General features: G+C 46.7%; 1 protein-coding gene across 4 annotated transcripts in view; it reads left to right on the forward strand.

The window, feature by feature from the left end:
* SMG6 (SMG6 nonsense mediated mRNA decay factor) overlaps positions 1-15,078 on the forward strand; it is a 229,780-nt gene that overhangs the window by 93,393 nt on the left and 121,309 nt on the right. For 3 of the 4 annotated variants that reach the window (XM_045490409.1, XM_045490410.1, XM_045490411.1), the window contains exons 11-12: positions 9,542-9,658; positions 11,266-11,434. In XM_045490409.1, the coding sequence (XP_045346365.1) occupies positions 9,542-9,658; positions 11,266-11,434 (286 nt within the window). Of the gene's footprint in view, positions 1-6,371; positions 6,454-9,541; positions 9,659-11,265; positions 11,435-15,078 lie in introns of those variants that run through there. The other variant, XM_045490412.1, reaches the window with a different exon arrangement.

Raw genomic sequence — 15,078 nt, forward strand, 5'->3', positions numbered from 1 at the left:
GACAAGTGTGTGTGTGTTTTGATGAAGTTTTTTTTTAAGGTTTGGTCTACAGATTGATTCACAAAGACAGTTTATCATGGTATTGAAGCTGATAACTGCCAATTAAAAGTAAACTTCCGTCTGTTTGATGGTCCAGAGCATTGCACACTGAAAATGCACAAGCAGCTTCATTTATGAAGAAAACAGTGCCAAGCAACACGTTTTAAGTAACTTTTCCCTCCTACTGTCCTTGTTTGAAGATTGCACATACCACTGATTGAGATTTATACCTTTCCTTATTTTTTGAGCAGCAAGAACATGTTTAAACAGCTCATTTAGCTTCTGCAATTTGTTCTTGTCATCTTTCTTCGCTTTCTCATCACCTTCACTTTGTGCTGCTTGACATGGATTTTACTGATCCGATGAGTCATAGCCTTGAAAATGAAGTTCTCTTGCTTTACTCCTTATTCCTTAGACAGAAGTTCTGTCTTCAGTGAACTTTCCCTTCTTTTTTCTTATTTTCTTTTTGGTTGCCCCTGGCAATTTCTTGCTCAGTCCAGATAAGAAGCCACAGTAGCCTCCAGTAGCTCAGGCCAGGCAGCACAAGATGAGAACGAGGGACTGCAGCATCTGCACAGAGTAATCAGCTAATTGGGAAAATGTCCCCAAAATGGCTAAGCAGCCCTGTTCTCTGTAAAAGAGAAATGTTTCTGGAATCCTAGGTTAGATCTTGGGGTTTTGTTTACTTGTTTTACAGTGCATAGTTTGAAATAAGTATAGACTTACAGGAAATTGTAAAAAAAAAAAAAATGTGCAGAGAGGTCCTGTGTACCCTTCATCCCTCCTTCCTTAATGTTAGCATCTTGTAGAACTGTAGTGCAATGTTAATGCCATGAAACTGACATTGGTACGATCCACAGACTCAGATTTCACCAGTTCTACATTTATACAATTATACATTCACCAGCTATACAGTTGTAATTGTGTGTATGTATAGTTCTGTGCAATTTTATCACACAAGTAGCTTCATGTACCTGCTATACAATCAAGGTGCAGAACTGTTCCATCACTGCAGAGCTCCCTCAGGCTACTTCTTTAGAAACCTTTCTGTCCCCTTCCATCCCCAGATTTTAACCCCTGTTTTCCCATCTCTATAATTACATTATTCCAAGAATATTCTATAAATAGGATCATACCGTATGTAACCTTTTGAAATTGGCTTTTTTCACTCCACATAATTCCCTGATGGTCTATCTAAGTTATTGTGTGCATCACTTTTCTTTTTATGGCTGAGTAGTATTCTGTGCTATGGATGTTCCACAGCCTGTTTAACTGTTCATCCATTGAAGGACATTTGGGCTGTTTCCAGATTTAGGCTGTTATGAATAAAGCTGCTCTGGACATTTGTGTACAGATTTTTGTGCAAACATAAGTTTTCATTTCTCTGTGATAAATGCCCAAGATAATTGCTGGATCATATCATAACTACATTTTTAGTTTCAGAAGAAACTGCCAAACTATTTTCCAGAATGGCTGTACCATTTTTACATTCCAGTCAGCTAGGAATGTGTGATCCCAATTCCTCCACATCCTCACCAGCTTTTTGGTGTTGTTACTATTTTTTTATTTTAGCCATTCTGATCGATGTTTAGTGATGTCTCATTGTAGTTTTATGTTTCATTTTCCTAATGGCTAATGATATTGAATATCTTTTCATGTGCTTATATTTCGTCTGTATCCCCTTTTTTGGTGAAATGTCTGCTCATGTGTTTTGTCCATTTTCTAATTAGATTGTTTGTTTTCTTACTGTTGAGTTTTGAGAGTTCTTTATATAATCTAGATACCAGCCCTTTGTATGATACATAGTTTGCAAATATATTTTCTCAGTCTGTAACCAGCCTTTTCATCCTCTTACAGTTTTTTTTTGCAGAACAAAAGTGTTTAATTTTTATAAGGTTCAGTATATCAATTTTCTTTTTATAGATTGTGCTTTTGGCATTAGGTCCAAGAATTCTTCACTTAGTCCTAGGTCCTGAAGATTTTCTTCAATTTTTTCTACAAGTTTTATGGTCTTATGTTTAAGTCTAAGTCTTTGATCCATTTTCAGTTATTTTTTTGTGTTAGGTGTGGGACTTAGGTCAGGGTTCAGTTTTGGGCCTGTGGATGTCTAATTGGTCTAGCGCCATTTGTTGCAAAGGCTAACCTTCTTTGACTTTACATTGGCAAGACGATTCCTCCCATTTTGTTCTTTAGCTATCCTAAGTCCTTTGCTTTTCCATATAAATTTTAGAATAAGGTTGTCTTTGTCTATAAGAAACTTTGCTGAGGTTTTGATTGTAGTTGCATTAAATCTGTAGATCTGTGTGGGGAGATTTGACGTCTCTGCAATGTTGAGTCTTCCAATTTATGAACGTGGTAAATCTCTCCAGTTATTTAGATCTTCTGTGATTCTTTCATTTTTTTTTTTTTGTAATTTTCAGCAAAAGAGATCCTGTATATATTTTGTTAAATTTAATATTTAAAATATCTAATATTTTATATTTAAGTATTTTGTGTCCTTTGGTGTTATTATAAGTGGGATAGTGTATTTTATTTTATTCCACATAGTTGTTATCTCAGAGCTTTTTGTACAGAACTTACGGAGTACTCTGAGGTTTTCACATTCATAGAAAGGGGAGAGGAAGAGTTGAAACTTGTAGCTTGAATCACAGGCATTGTGAAAACCAGGTATGGAAACAGTGTGAATACAAAAGCAGACAGACTCCAATTTAAGTCCCACTTCTGACACTACTGGCTTTTTGTGACTTTGGGCAAGTCATTTAACTTCTCTGACTCTGTTTCTTCAATTGTCAGAGGGAAAATAATACCTCCTGTGCAAATCTTTTGTAAAGCTTTGAGATTATGTGTGTGTGTGGGTGTGTGTGTGTGTGTGTGTGTGTGTGCGCGGGCGCGCGCGAGCGTGCGCCAAACACCGGTCTCAATATAACTTTGTTCAGGCTACAGTGGAATCATGTAGTTTATGGTTAGGATTCACAAATGAGAGGCAAAGTGTACCTACTGTTGTGAACAGTCTTAAACCCTTCATGGTGCTAATTTTCAAGGATGTGAAGTCTTGACACAGCTCTTGTCCTCAAGGGGCTTATAATTTTGTTGAGGAAGCATGCTGTGTGTATAAAAATTCCAGGACAGGGTATCACTTGTGAGTTCAAAATGTATGGGGCAGACAGTGGGTGCATCAGAAAACTTTGTCTTCCTGGGTTTTGTTTGCTCTTTTGTACCCTGTTCAGTGAGGTAGCTTTGGGATGTTGTTGATGAGAGAGTGTGGGGGTGGGAGGGGGTGTGTACAGATTTAGGGGAAGGGATTCATGTGGGAATATGTAATTAATTTTTATACTTTCCCCAGTAAACCATCGACCCTTTTTATGATGTCATGAGGGATTCCTTAATTTTGCAGCTGCTTCCTGATTACGTCAGAGAGGAGCCTCTCACCCCACAGCCTGGAGCTGCACTCATACAAGAATTGGAAACAAATGAAGTGCTGAATATCTAATGGCTTCCACAGGGAGAGCCAGTTCAGACTTCCCAGGCCTCCTTTTGCAAGGTCTTCCTCAAGTATTTCTGACCCCCTGAAGTGTCTTTGTTCTGGAAAGACAGAACTGGCTGAGAGCCAAGTGGGCAGGAGCTTGGGGACTCCTTGATGCAGACCTCAGTCCCTCCAGGTGTTCTGCAATCCCGAACTGCTGCCCCTTTCCTGGGTCTCCTTTGGTAGGTGTTACCCTTTTTGAGGCCCCAGGATCCTCTGAAATCTGCCGAGATTATTAGTGAGAGAGAGTCCTTGGCCTGTTCAGTGAATCCCTTCCCTCCCACACATCATCTCCACCTTCTTTTGATTTTCTTTCTGCAGCATTTCTCATATCCGTGCACTCCTGTCCATTCCCTCTTCTAGCTCCTATAAGAAAGATGTTACGTTTACTTGGCATTAAAAAGTTTACGAAGTGCACTACATAGAATTTCTCTCAGTTCAAACAAGTTCATGCCCTGTTGGCTTCCCAGCCAGTCTCCCTTCCTGTTTTATTTTTCCAGCTACCCGAATCTGTCCTAAATGTTTTAACTAGATTATCCTTCATGAAACACTCACCCGTGCTTCATTCAGAAACCATGAGCGAGTGCTAGGGGTGCCTGGGTGGCTCAGTTGGTTAAGCGACCGACTTCGGCTCAGGTCATGATCTCTCAGTTTGTGAGTTCGAGCCCTGCGTCGGGCACTGTGCTGACAGCTCAGAGCCTGGAGCCTGCTTCAGATTCTGTGTGTGTGTCTCTCTCTGCCCCTCCCATGCTCACACTCTGTGTCTCTCTGTCCCTTAATAATAAATAAACGTTAAAAAAAAATTAAAAAGAATGAAAGAAACCTTGAGTGAGTGCTCTTCTCACTGCCTGCCAAATCAGGTCTGTGTTCCTTGCTGTGGCATCTCAGACCCTCTGCTTTGTGGTCCCTGTCACAAAGTGTGGCACCCTAGTGCATTGCTTTGCTTGCCTTGTGGGAGTCTGCCTGATGTGTCCCTATCTGCATGCCTCCTTAGCAACACTCCCATCTCTCCTTCATCCCCCAATTCCATCTTTGTTCATTTTTGGCAGACTTGCTCAGAAGTGCTCTCTTCCATGAAACCTTTTCTGATATATTCTAGCTGGAAGTGATTTTCTCTCCCTCTGGTCAAAGAAAGCATCTTACTTCCATCTTCCTTGAATTATAGTTATTTGGGTCTGTGTATCCTTCCTGTCTTCCTCGTTAGATTATCATCTTCTTACGGATGGATCCTATTTTCCTTTGTATCTTCCACCGTTGGGATGAATAAATAACTTTGGAACCAGTGGGAGAGGTCACTTTGTTAAGAGGTTTGGATTTCCTTTGCCCTCATAAGTACCCACTAAAAGAAGTTTTACAGAGTTTTACAATCCTAGAAAATCCAAAAAGAGTAGCGGGCATGACAGGAGGGGCTCTTAGGGAGGAAACACTGGCTTCCACGTTCCTCTGTCTTTTCGCAGCTCTACCCTGTTTGGGGATATGTCATTCATGACCGGCCTTCAGTCAGCCCAACTGTTCTGCCATTATGCTTGAATAATTTGCTTGGGTGTATTAGTGCCTGACTTTTCTGATTCATTTATTTTATTTCTCAGGGAATAAAGTGATGCCCTGATGGCATGGACATCTCTGCTTTTGCTCTGAGATTTTATCTGGTTTCTCTACAATGGCTGCCTCTTCCACACACACCCCTCCAACCCCCTCCCCCCAGTCAGTAACTGCCACAGGGAACTCTGTAGCCCAAACAGCAGCAGTCGCAAGATGCTCTCACTGCCCACTTCCTGTACACTAGGAGGTTTTGGTGGGCTGCTCAGGAACTGTGCCAGCCCTGTGTCTGACTGGTGACTGACTCATGAGAAAAGCAGCCTTATGTCTGAAAGATAAGAGCCAGCAAATCGCCTCCAGGTGGTGTTAGTTTGGAGGTGACTGACCATTCATTTCCTGTCTTTGGGAGGAGCCGGTGGGGAGGGAGTCCGTGAATAAGTGGTCTTGCCTGCATTTTTCTCCAGCTATTAGTGAAGCAGCCGAGCAAATAGTTGGTTCTCCCTCCCGAAACGGCTAGTGGACCCCAGTGCCTGCTGAATCCGTCCGTTGCTCTCAGGGTACCAGAGCTCTGTGTCATCCGTCCTGTGCCTCCCCATCAGCGCTCTTCTCATCGTCTTGCCAGGAAGCTGGCTGTGCGCATCAGGGAAACTCTGCTTGTCTCAGTGCTGCCAGATTTTTCTGTGACCAGCCAAACCTCATCCCTCCCGGTACTAGTTTCCTCCAGATCTCTCCCTGACCTAGGAGTTGATCAGAAGTGATGGTTCTGAACCACTGTCCCTTGGCTGGGCGTAGAGGGTCCCGGCAGGTGGGCCTGCCTCTCCCCCACTCCCCTCCCCTCTCCCCCTCCTCCTGCCTCATTCCCATTTCCTGCAGGAGGATGCTTTGCCATCCTGGAGCCGTCAAGCACAGCTTTGCTTTGGCAGCACCGTCGCGCACACACTGGTGGGAGAGGGGACGTGTTTATCACTTTTCCTGGAGATTATCTGTTTAAGCACTTCTCTGACAGTTACAATAACAAGGGCAGTGTGTTGTGTTTCCCAGCAGAAGGACACTTGCTGTTGAAAGATGTATAGCACTAATTAGAAATACATAACATCCGGCCACATGGCAGCCTTCTCCCGGCCGCTCCATTTCCTGATTTCATACAACTTTGACGACAGTTGGTTTATGTTTTCCATGAATATGTTCTGAGAAAAATGAGAAAGTCTCCCTGTTACACAGGAGTGAGAAGACTATTTCTGCCTGAGCAGGTATTTGGGCACAGGAATAGTGGGAGCTGTGGTCACCTGCCCGTCCAAGAGCATGTGGGAAGAAGGGGCAGAATCAAGTTCAGACCTCAGGTGACTTTCTTGGTAAGAAACATTTCTGTCTGACTTGCGTAGCCAAAACCATCCCCCTAAACCCTTGAGCAAGCCTGCTTTTGGAAAGAAGGGGAAAGGCTGTTTCACAGTGTTAATGAGTTCCTCAGCTCATGTCAGCCTCCTGCTACCTGACACCGAGCCAGAGGAACCCAGGCAAATACCAAGGCAAACAATGCTCTTTCCTTCCCCACCCCACATCATTTGTCGGTCTGGCCCAGCCCAACTCTGGGGATATGTGTGGGTATCTGTGAAGCCTCAGGCCAGTTCCCTAGCTCTAGCCCCAGATTGGTGGGCTCTGGGAATCTGGCTGCTGTTTTCCCTACTCAGTTGTATGAGAATCAGTACTTCTCAAGGAGTGGCATCTTAGGGCTTCTAGCCTGCAAAAGCCTAAGTAAAGCAAAGAGTATCTCCGAAGATGCCATAACACTCAATGTATTTCTCACTGGAGGCACTGGGTCTGCATTGCCATGGTTACTTAGGTAAATAGCAATTTTTTTTCCCCCACCCAACTGAAAGATCCTAAGGTTGCAGGGACTGTGTTTTATTTGTGGCTGTGTTCTCCACAATACACAGCACAGGGTAAAGCTCACCATAGATGCTCAGTGTGTGCTTGTGGTACCATAGAGCCGTGGAGGAGGACAGGCCTTCCAAAAAGTGCTCTCTGTGACGTGGCCAGAAGACTGACTGAGACCTAGGCATTCTGACCCCCACAGAGCTGTGATATCATCACCTGCCTGATCAGAGCAGAACAGCTTCCTGGTTTGTAACTCCCAGACCACTGCAGGAAGTACTGACAGGCCCTTTATGGAGAGGCGGGAAGAGGTAAAGGTTTAAGGTGCCATAACCGTGGCTAAGAACAGAGCATTCATGAAGCTGCCTTTTCAGCTGCTGCTCTGGGAGATAGTTGAGCCCTTCTGCACTCACAGCAAAGACGCTCCCGTTGTTGCTACCCTGCATGGTCCCCAGACCCTATTGCAGGAGGCTTAAAAAGGGAGCCAACCTGGACTCCCCAGAGGCCACAAATGTCATTGTTTTTAAGCAGTTCGTTCTCCCCCTTTGAGCCCTAGTCCAAACTTTCGCTTGAGAAATAGCCTAGCCTGAGATTGCCATTTGTCATAAAAATAGAAATAGGCTTGGTGAAAGTAATCTCCCTTTGCCCATCTTAACCTTATCCGGGCTAATGAGAGTATCTTACTGTAGTCTTGGGCTTCTCAAAATGCCAGTCTCTTTGAGCTAAGACACCCCCTTTCATGCCTTTTAAGGACCTTCTGTGTGCAGGTAACTTCTGCCTAAGATGCCCAGTTGATAAGGGGACACTAATGTCAGCTACCAAGATGTGGCCTCCCCTTCTCCTGTTCTAGCTTCCTCTGTTCTGTACTTACTGCCCCAGTCTGGGCTGGCCTCGTTGCTAATTAGAGGCAGGCTGCTGGCAGTGCCTGGCAAGCGCTTAGGCTCAGCTGGGGCGGTACAGACAGTGCCGCTGCCCCTGGTTAGGGGTGGAGGGGAGAAGTTGGCAAGGGTTTTTTAGGATGGCTTGCACATCTTCCCCTTCCCTGATTTCTACACTCTCTCCCCTTGGTTGTTGGATGCTTGCATCTTGGTCTCTCTAGCAGAGGTTTGGGGTCTTACCAGAAGAAGAATCAGAGTGGTGACCTATTCTAATCGCATGGACTCTTACCACTTCCTTACTGCCTGCCGCAGTTGGGTTGGAAAGTTAGAGGGTGACATTTGGGACCAGTGGGCATCTGGAGGGATGGCAGGAAAGCCACAATAGATGAATACTTTGCTACACTGATGCTATTCATATGTTGGGATCTTCTGAGCAGCAGCCTGTTCCTTCTCACTCCCAGGGTTCTCTAAAGTGGTTTGGGGCTGGCTTTGTATACTCCAATCATGTTTGCTCCTGTGGCTAGGGCGGTTTTGGAATAACTGTGGTTGTGTAGCATCTCCTGGAGTAAAGACTTCAATTAGGCCCCATTGACAAGACTAGTGTCAATGAGGAGAAAGTCAAGAGGGCTTTCCTCTGGCTACTGAGGTTAAAATGCAGGCAGGCACAGAGATCAAACATGTGGCTAATTATCCTTTTAACACTTGGAGATTCAGAGAGTTCTCATGTATTACAGAGGGAATTAACAGATTAGTTGCTGCCAGAGCAAGTGACCGGGCGCCCGATTTCATCTCGTGTGTGTATTTGGTGTCTCCTCCTCTGAGGCTGCAGGTTGGACTTTTGCCTTCTGTTTGTCTCCGATTCCTTTCAGGTCTGGGTGAAGTGGCTATCAGGGCAGTCCACTGACAAGCAAGAGGTACAGACAACAGTTTGAGAGTGTGTCTGTCGCCTCTGCCAAAGAATGGCTCTAGCCACCATGAAGGTGGCTCCTTTCACTGAGACCTGCAGCTAGAAGGAAGTTAACCAGGCTGAGAAAGTGAGGGGCAGAAGGTGCTGGTATTGGGAGCCAGATTTATTTTTTAGCCCTAGGGGAAATAATTTGTGAAAGAAAAAAGAAAGTACTTCTGGCTGAGTGCTTATTATATGCCCATTTTCCTATGTAAAATGAACTCATTCAGTGAAAATACGTTATTTGTAAGTGGAGGATTAACAGGAGGTAAGGATGGAACCAAAGTTGGTGATTCAAGAAGATAATTTAAATTTGTATTTTTCTTCTCTTAATTGATGTTTGTACTCTTGCTATCTATACATTAGAGAGACTGAGTTAATTAAATACGACTTCTTGTTACTATAGCTTCACATTATTAGTAGGCTACTAAGTACAGTGACCTGCAGCTCTGGCTCAGACTGTCCACCCTGGGGCCCCTGGTCTTGGGGAAGTGATGCAGAATTTGCACAGGGGGTCCCTATAATGTTATCAAGCGCTTACCCATACACCAGCCATCGCGGTAAGTGCTTCATGATTATATTTAGCCTTATAGCTATCCTTTGAGGGAGGAAATATTGCTGGCCCCAGTCTCAGATGAGGAAAGGGAGCCGAGTGACCTGACCGAGTATGTGCACCTAGTGAGGTGGGGAAGAGTAGCCCTTGGCCCCCAGGGCACTGATGGAGTGTCATTTGCCTCTCCTCAGACTGCTTCTCGGAGGAGTGTCGCTCTGTGATCCAGGAGCAAGCGGCAGCGCTGGGCCTGGCCATGTTTTCTCTCCTGGTGCGGCGCTGCACCTGCTTACTTAAGGAGTCTGCCAAAGGTAAGGAGATGAGGGGCCCCCTGACTGATGGCCTTTCCCCTGCCTGGGCCCTGTCCAGACAAGTTGAGGATGCTACGCTGCCTTCCAGCGTCTCCTCCCTCTACTTGACATTCTTCCTCCTCCCAGTAACCCCCTTCCTTCTGCCCACCTAACTAGTCCTGCCTCCTTTTGCATTCTGTGTACCTCTGTGGCCCTCTGTCCTTGGGCGAACTATCCCCTCCCCCCTTTCTCTAGTAGTTAAGATTTTCACTGTACCTAAAAGCTGCTGTGGGTTCCTGCAGCTTTAGAAAACCAGCAAAGAGCATTTCCTTTTTTGTTCATAATTGATGTTTTCGTTTCCCCCCTCTATCTCTATGTCCCTCTTGGTCTGGTACTGGTGATTGCTATAACCACTGTGGACCAGCCACCTTGTGAGACTCACTGAACCAGAGCAGGGGCTATTTTTAGCCCTTGCATTGAGCAGTGTCCCCATATCCATTAAGGCTGCCCTTAGAAATCTAAGCCTGATTGCTGAGCCGTATAAGGTAGGGCTGAAGGTTGCCCCTTTCTCTCAGCTCCTGGATCAGTATTGGTGTGTATTAAGGCCATGCTGTTGTCCCTCTGCCACTTCAACTTTGTGGGTACCTCCAGACCCTGGAGCTGGTTTTTTTTTTTGGAGGGAGGGTTGGGGTATCTTTTTATTTTGAAACAATCTCAAATATATAGAAAAGTTGCAAGGATAATACAAAGAATTCTTACATACGCTTCACACAGATTCCCCATTTGTTTACATTTTACCATAGTTGCCTTTTAAGTTCTCTCTCTTTCTGTACACATGCAGATATTTATGCTTATTATTATTTTTGTCCTGAACCATTTGATTGTAAGTTGTAGACATGTTAGCCCTTTACCCCCAAATACTTGACTAAATATTTCCAAATAACAAGGACATTCCCTTACATGACAGTGCAGTTATCAAAATCAGGAAGCCAACAATGATATAGTACTGTTGTTGAATCTACAGACCGTATTGAGTTTGTATCAGTGTCCTAAAAAAAAAAAAAAAAAAAAAAAAAGTCATTTTCTGGTATAGGACCCACTCCAGGATCACACATTGCAATTTAGATGTCATGTCCTTTTTAGTTTCCTTCAATCTGGAATTGAATGGTTTCTTTAATGCTTTCTCAGTCTTCCTTTGTTTTTCATGACCCTGACATTTTTGAAGTGTGCAGGCCACTTTGTCGAATGTCCCACAGTTCGGGTTTGTCTGATATTTCCTCATGGTCAAGTTCAGGTTATGCCGTTTTGGCAGGATCCCTGGTGCCATGTCAGAGCTGTGCTGAAGGAAAGCTAAAAGTGGGGGGCTAGAGGCCAGAGTGGCGACTTCAGCCAGGCCACAGGTGGAGCAGAAACAGCTGTCTGCAGGGGCAGACCCAGTGCACTGGTTCTCTCTTTGTCCTGCTTTTCAGAATCCTCTTAGGTGCTGGCACTTGTCCTCCGCTTCTGGGCCCAGCTTTCCTGTGGACTTGGTCTCCCTTCCCTAAGAGCTTGCTGCCGTCCCAGCGCCCCAGGCCTCACTCGTGGGCCACAGCAGACCTAGGCCCAGTTCTCACCCTTTGCCTCTGCAGCTCAGCTGTCCTCTCCTGAGGACGAGGATGACCAGGATGACATCAAGGTGTCTTCCTTCGTCCCGGACCTGAAGGAACTGCTCCCCAGTGTGAAAGTCTGGTCAGACTGGATGCTCGGCTACCCAGACACCTGGAACCCTCCGCCCACGTCCCTGGACCTGCCCTCACAGTGAGTCGGCCCGCTCGTTTTTCGGCACTGCTGACCTCGGCCTGCCTGTGCTCCCACGGCTCCCCTCCTGGTCCTCCGTGTGTCCTCCCACCCGCCACCTGCTTGTTCGTCTCGTCCCTCCTCATCTGAACTTTACTTTTCCCCTTCCTTGAACACCTTCCTTGTCCCCTGATGTTTTAGGCTGTTTTCCCTTGTTCTCGGGCCCGTTCCTCCTCCTCAGTCTGCCCTCCTCTCTCACTCCAAAGTTGCTGTTTTGTTCTCTGTCTTTGCCCTTGCTCTCTCGCTCTCACTTCATGTTGTTCGTGCCCACCGTCTCTGTAGCGGCCTCTCGAGTCTGGCCGTGAGTCGGTGGCGTGAGGAGAGGCCTTATCTCTTCCTCTCTCTTCTAGTTTGTCTCCACGCATCTGTCGTGCTCTCGTCCTGCTGCTGCTTGTGCTGTTTTACGCATGCTGCTGCTCGGGCCTTCCTCTCACACGTTGTGATGTATGAGGAGGGTGACTGCACACACCTCTCTCTTTTGTTCACGTCACTTCCCATCTCCTTGTTTCTGGGTGTCAGTGTGCTGTCTGTCAGAGCGTTTGTCGGTGTGAGGTGTGTCGGTCTGGGGAGTGTGTGTCTGCCTGGATGTGTCTGTGTGACTTTTTTCCTTCTTTTTAAAAGCTGTGATAAAACATATGTAACAAAATTTTTCATCTTAACCATTTTTAAGTATACAATTCAGTGGTATATTATATTTACATAGTTATGTAGCCATGCATGGCTGTTTCTTACGTCCGTATCTGTGTGTGGGTTCTCTCTGTATGTGCCTCTTTGGCTCTGGTTGTCTGTCTGTGTCTGAGTGTGAGGGCCTTTGTCTGTCTAGGGGTCTGTCTAAGGGTCTTTGGTGTACCCGTCCATGTCTGTCCATGTATACGTGTCCATATGTTTCTCTGCGTTGTGTCCATATCTGTGTCTGTGTCTCTCTGTTCTTGGGGGTGGGGGGGTGGTCTCTTTGCAGGGCTCGTGCGTCTCCACGAAGGGGCTCTTTCAGTGTGTGTCTCTGTCCATCTCCATGTCTCTCTGTGTCTCTCCCTGATTGTAGGTCCGTGTCAGTGCATGTGTGCTGTAGTCCTGTCTGTGTGTCTGTGTGTGTGACTGTGTCCTGTGGGAGTGTCTGTATGTGTTCCTGAATATCTGTGTTCAAGACTGCGTGTGTCTGCGTCTCTGCTTGTCCGTGACTGTGCCTCTGCGCGTAGGTCTGCATCTGTCTGTCGGAAAGCAAATCTCTGTGTATGAGGGTCTGCCTGTATCTACCTGCCTCTGCCTGCCTCGCCTGTGTCTCCCTACCCACTTCACCTATTGCCTGCCCGTCTCTGCTTGTCTTGGCTTGTTCCTGCCTGCTTGCCTCTGTTTATCTGCCTCTGAGGTTTGTGTGTGTCTGTATCAGGGGTCAGCAAACTATGGCCCATGAGCTAAGAACGGTTTACATTTTTAAATGGCTGAAAAAAAATCAAAAGACTACTATTTCATGACTTGTGAAAATTATTAGAAAAGTCAAATCTCCGTGTCCATGAAGTTGTACTGGAACACAGCCATGCTTGTTTGTTTACACTTTGTCTATGGGTGCTTTCACACTGCAGCGGTTGAGCTGAGGAGTCACAGCAGAGGCGTTATAGTCTGCAAAGCCTAAAATGTTTACTCTAGCTGTTTACAGAAAGTTTGCCGGCTCTTGGTGTATATCTATGTTCCCATGCGTCCCATTCTTTTCTTGTGTTAGCATCACTGCGTGTGCTCACGTTTGCACAGTAGTTTCTTAACGCGTGTGCATATTGATGCCCGTTTCTGGTCAGCTCTGTTGATTGTCCATCTCTCTCTCTCTCCACCTTTCTCTCTCTCTCTCTTCCTGTCTCTGCCTCTGCCTCTCTGTTTCTCTTTTCCTCTCTCTTTCTCTCGCCCCCCTGCCCCGTGCTGTCTTGTGGTCTCTGGCAGGTGCGGCATACTCAGAGCTCTGGGCGCTGCGCTGGGGGAGGGTGTGTGTTTGGGAGAGAGCGTCCTTAGCCAACACACCACCATTCTTCTCCGCTGCTCTTCTCTGGGAGGGGCACACACTGGAGGGTAGAGTATGGAGACCTAGGCTGCTGCCGATGGCACTTCTGGGAATGGAGAGGGGCACTTCTCTGGGCTGGGTGCTGCCCACATGAGTCCCTCTAGACTCATGGGTGATCCACAGAGGGAAGGCTGCAGCAGAGGTTTCTGGCCAGTAGTTATTGACCTTTCTGTGTGGACTGTCTGCCTCTTTCCCCCCTTTTCTTCCTCAAATTTCTTCCCTGTTCCTCACATCAGGAAGCACCCCTGGACTGTCAGGCCCTCTCTCCCCAGTTCCCTTCCAGCTGTAGCTCTGTAACTGTGTGAGTGATGCTCACAACATCAGACAGTTCTCTGCATTCTCCTGTGAACCTTCCTAGGTTCCCAACATGTATCCCAGGCTGACGCCTTCTGACCCAGGGTTGAGACCTGAGTGGGGCAGCTGGGGCCACGCAAAGGAATGGACTGATCTGCTGACCAGGGGTAGCTGTTTCCCAGCAGTGTTCCCTAAAGAGTTAACATGTACAGCCTCAGACTTTTCAGGCTGTTAATCTATAATGCCGACTAGGCAATTTGCAGTTTTGGAAAGAAACTGACAAGGAAGGGCTCAGCTCTCCAAGTATCTGAAGCCACTGCTTCTGAGCATGCACAGGGGTCACAGAGTGCTCCTCCCTTCCTCTCGGGGGGTGGGGAGGCAGACCATCTGTCCCTGGAGCTTGGGCCTTCTCTGGGTCACCTCACCTCACAACCACAGGTCCCTTAGATATGGTCCACCCAGCCCCTGTTTATCCATATCCCAGCCATCAGTCCTGTTAACGCTCTTCTGTGACCCGTCTCCCTTTATCCCTCCTCCCTCTGTCACTCCCTTTGGCTTTTGTTTGGCTGAGGAAATAGAAAGCTCACGCAGGAAGTGCTGGGCCTCATTTGCTTGAGGTGCCGAGTCTGTTTTCTCTTTGGATGCTGTAGCAAATGGCCCGTTGCCGGCATATGCAAGCTGCTGCCCATCTTTGGGCAAGGGCTCAATCTGCAGCTGGGCACGTGGTCCAAGCTACAGCCGTCCCCAGCTAGGCCTCACCTCTAAGGCCACGGAGAGGCAGAGGGGGTTGGGACACTTGAACAAATTTGCTTTTTCTTTTCAGACCGTTCTTCACAGGGAGAGCAGATTTGACCAAATAATAAATATTGAATCTGATTGCCTAGTAAGCAAGTTTCTGGAGCAGTGGGCACCACTGATGAATCCAGTCTAGGCTGGAGCAGCCAGTGTGGTAGAGAATGGAGTCCCCTTCTGCACTGTCTCTGCAACCAGGATTAGCAGCTGGTTGTCTCTGGAATGCAAGTTTAAGCATAAAGGAGGAGCTCTTGCTGTCCTGGGGCCTGGCCACAAGGCATGGTGGTTTGAGGGCTGGGGCCTCTGTTGGACAGCGCAAACCTGGCCTGCCCACCACTGAGGGTTGTCCCACCTCATAGCTGTCAGGTGCTGGAAAAGTGGAATGAGAATTTACTTCCCTCCTGTCCAGTTTCTCCTATAGCTGGCTAACACTCACTGAGTAAATACCATGGTGGAGAGATTGGCAAGGTAT

This window comes from Leopardus geoffroyi, chromosome E1 (assembly GCF_018350155.1).
Source record: "Leopardus geoffroyi isolate Oge1 chromosome E1, O.geoffroyi_Oge1_pat1.0, whole genome shotgun sequence".
Taxonomy (NCBI): domain Eukaryota; kingdom Metazoa; phylum Chordata; class Mammalia; order Carnivora; family Felidae; genus Leopardus; species Leopardus geoffroyi.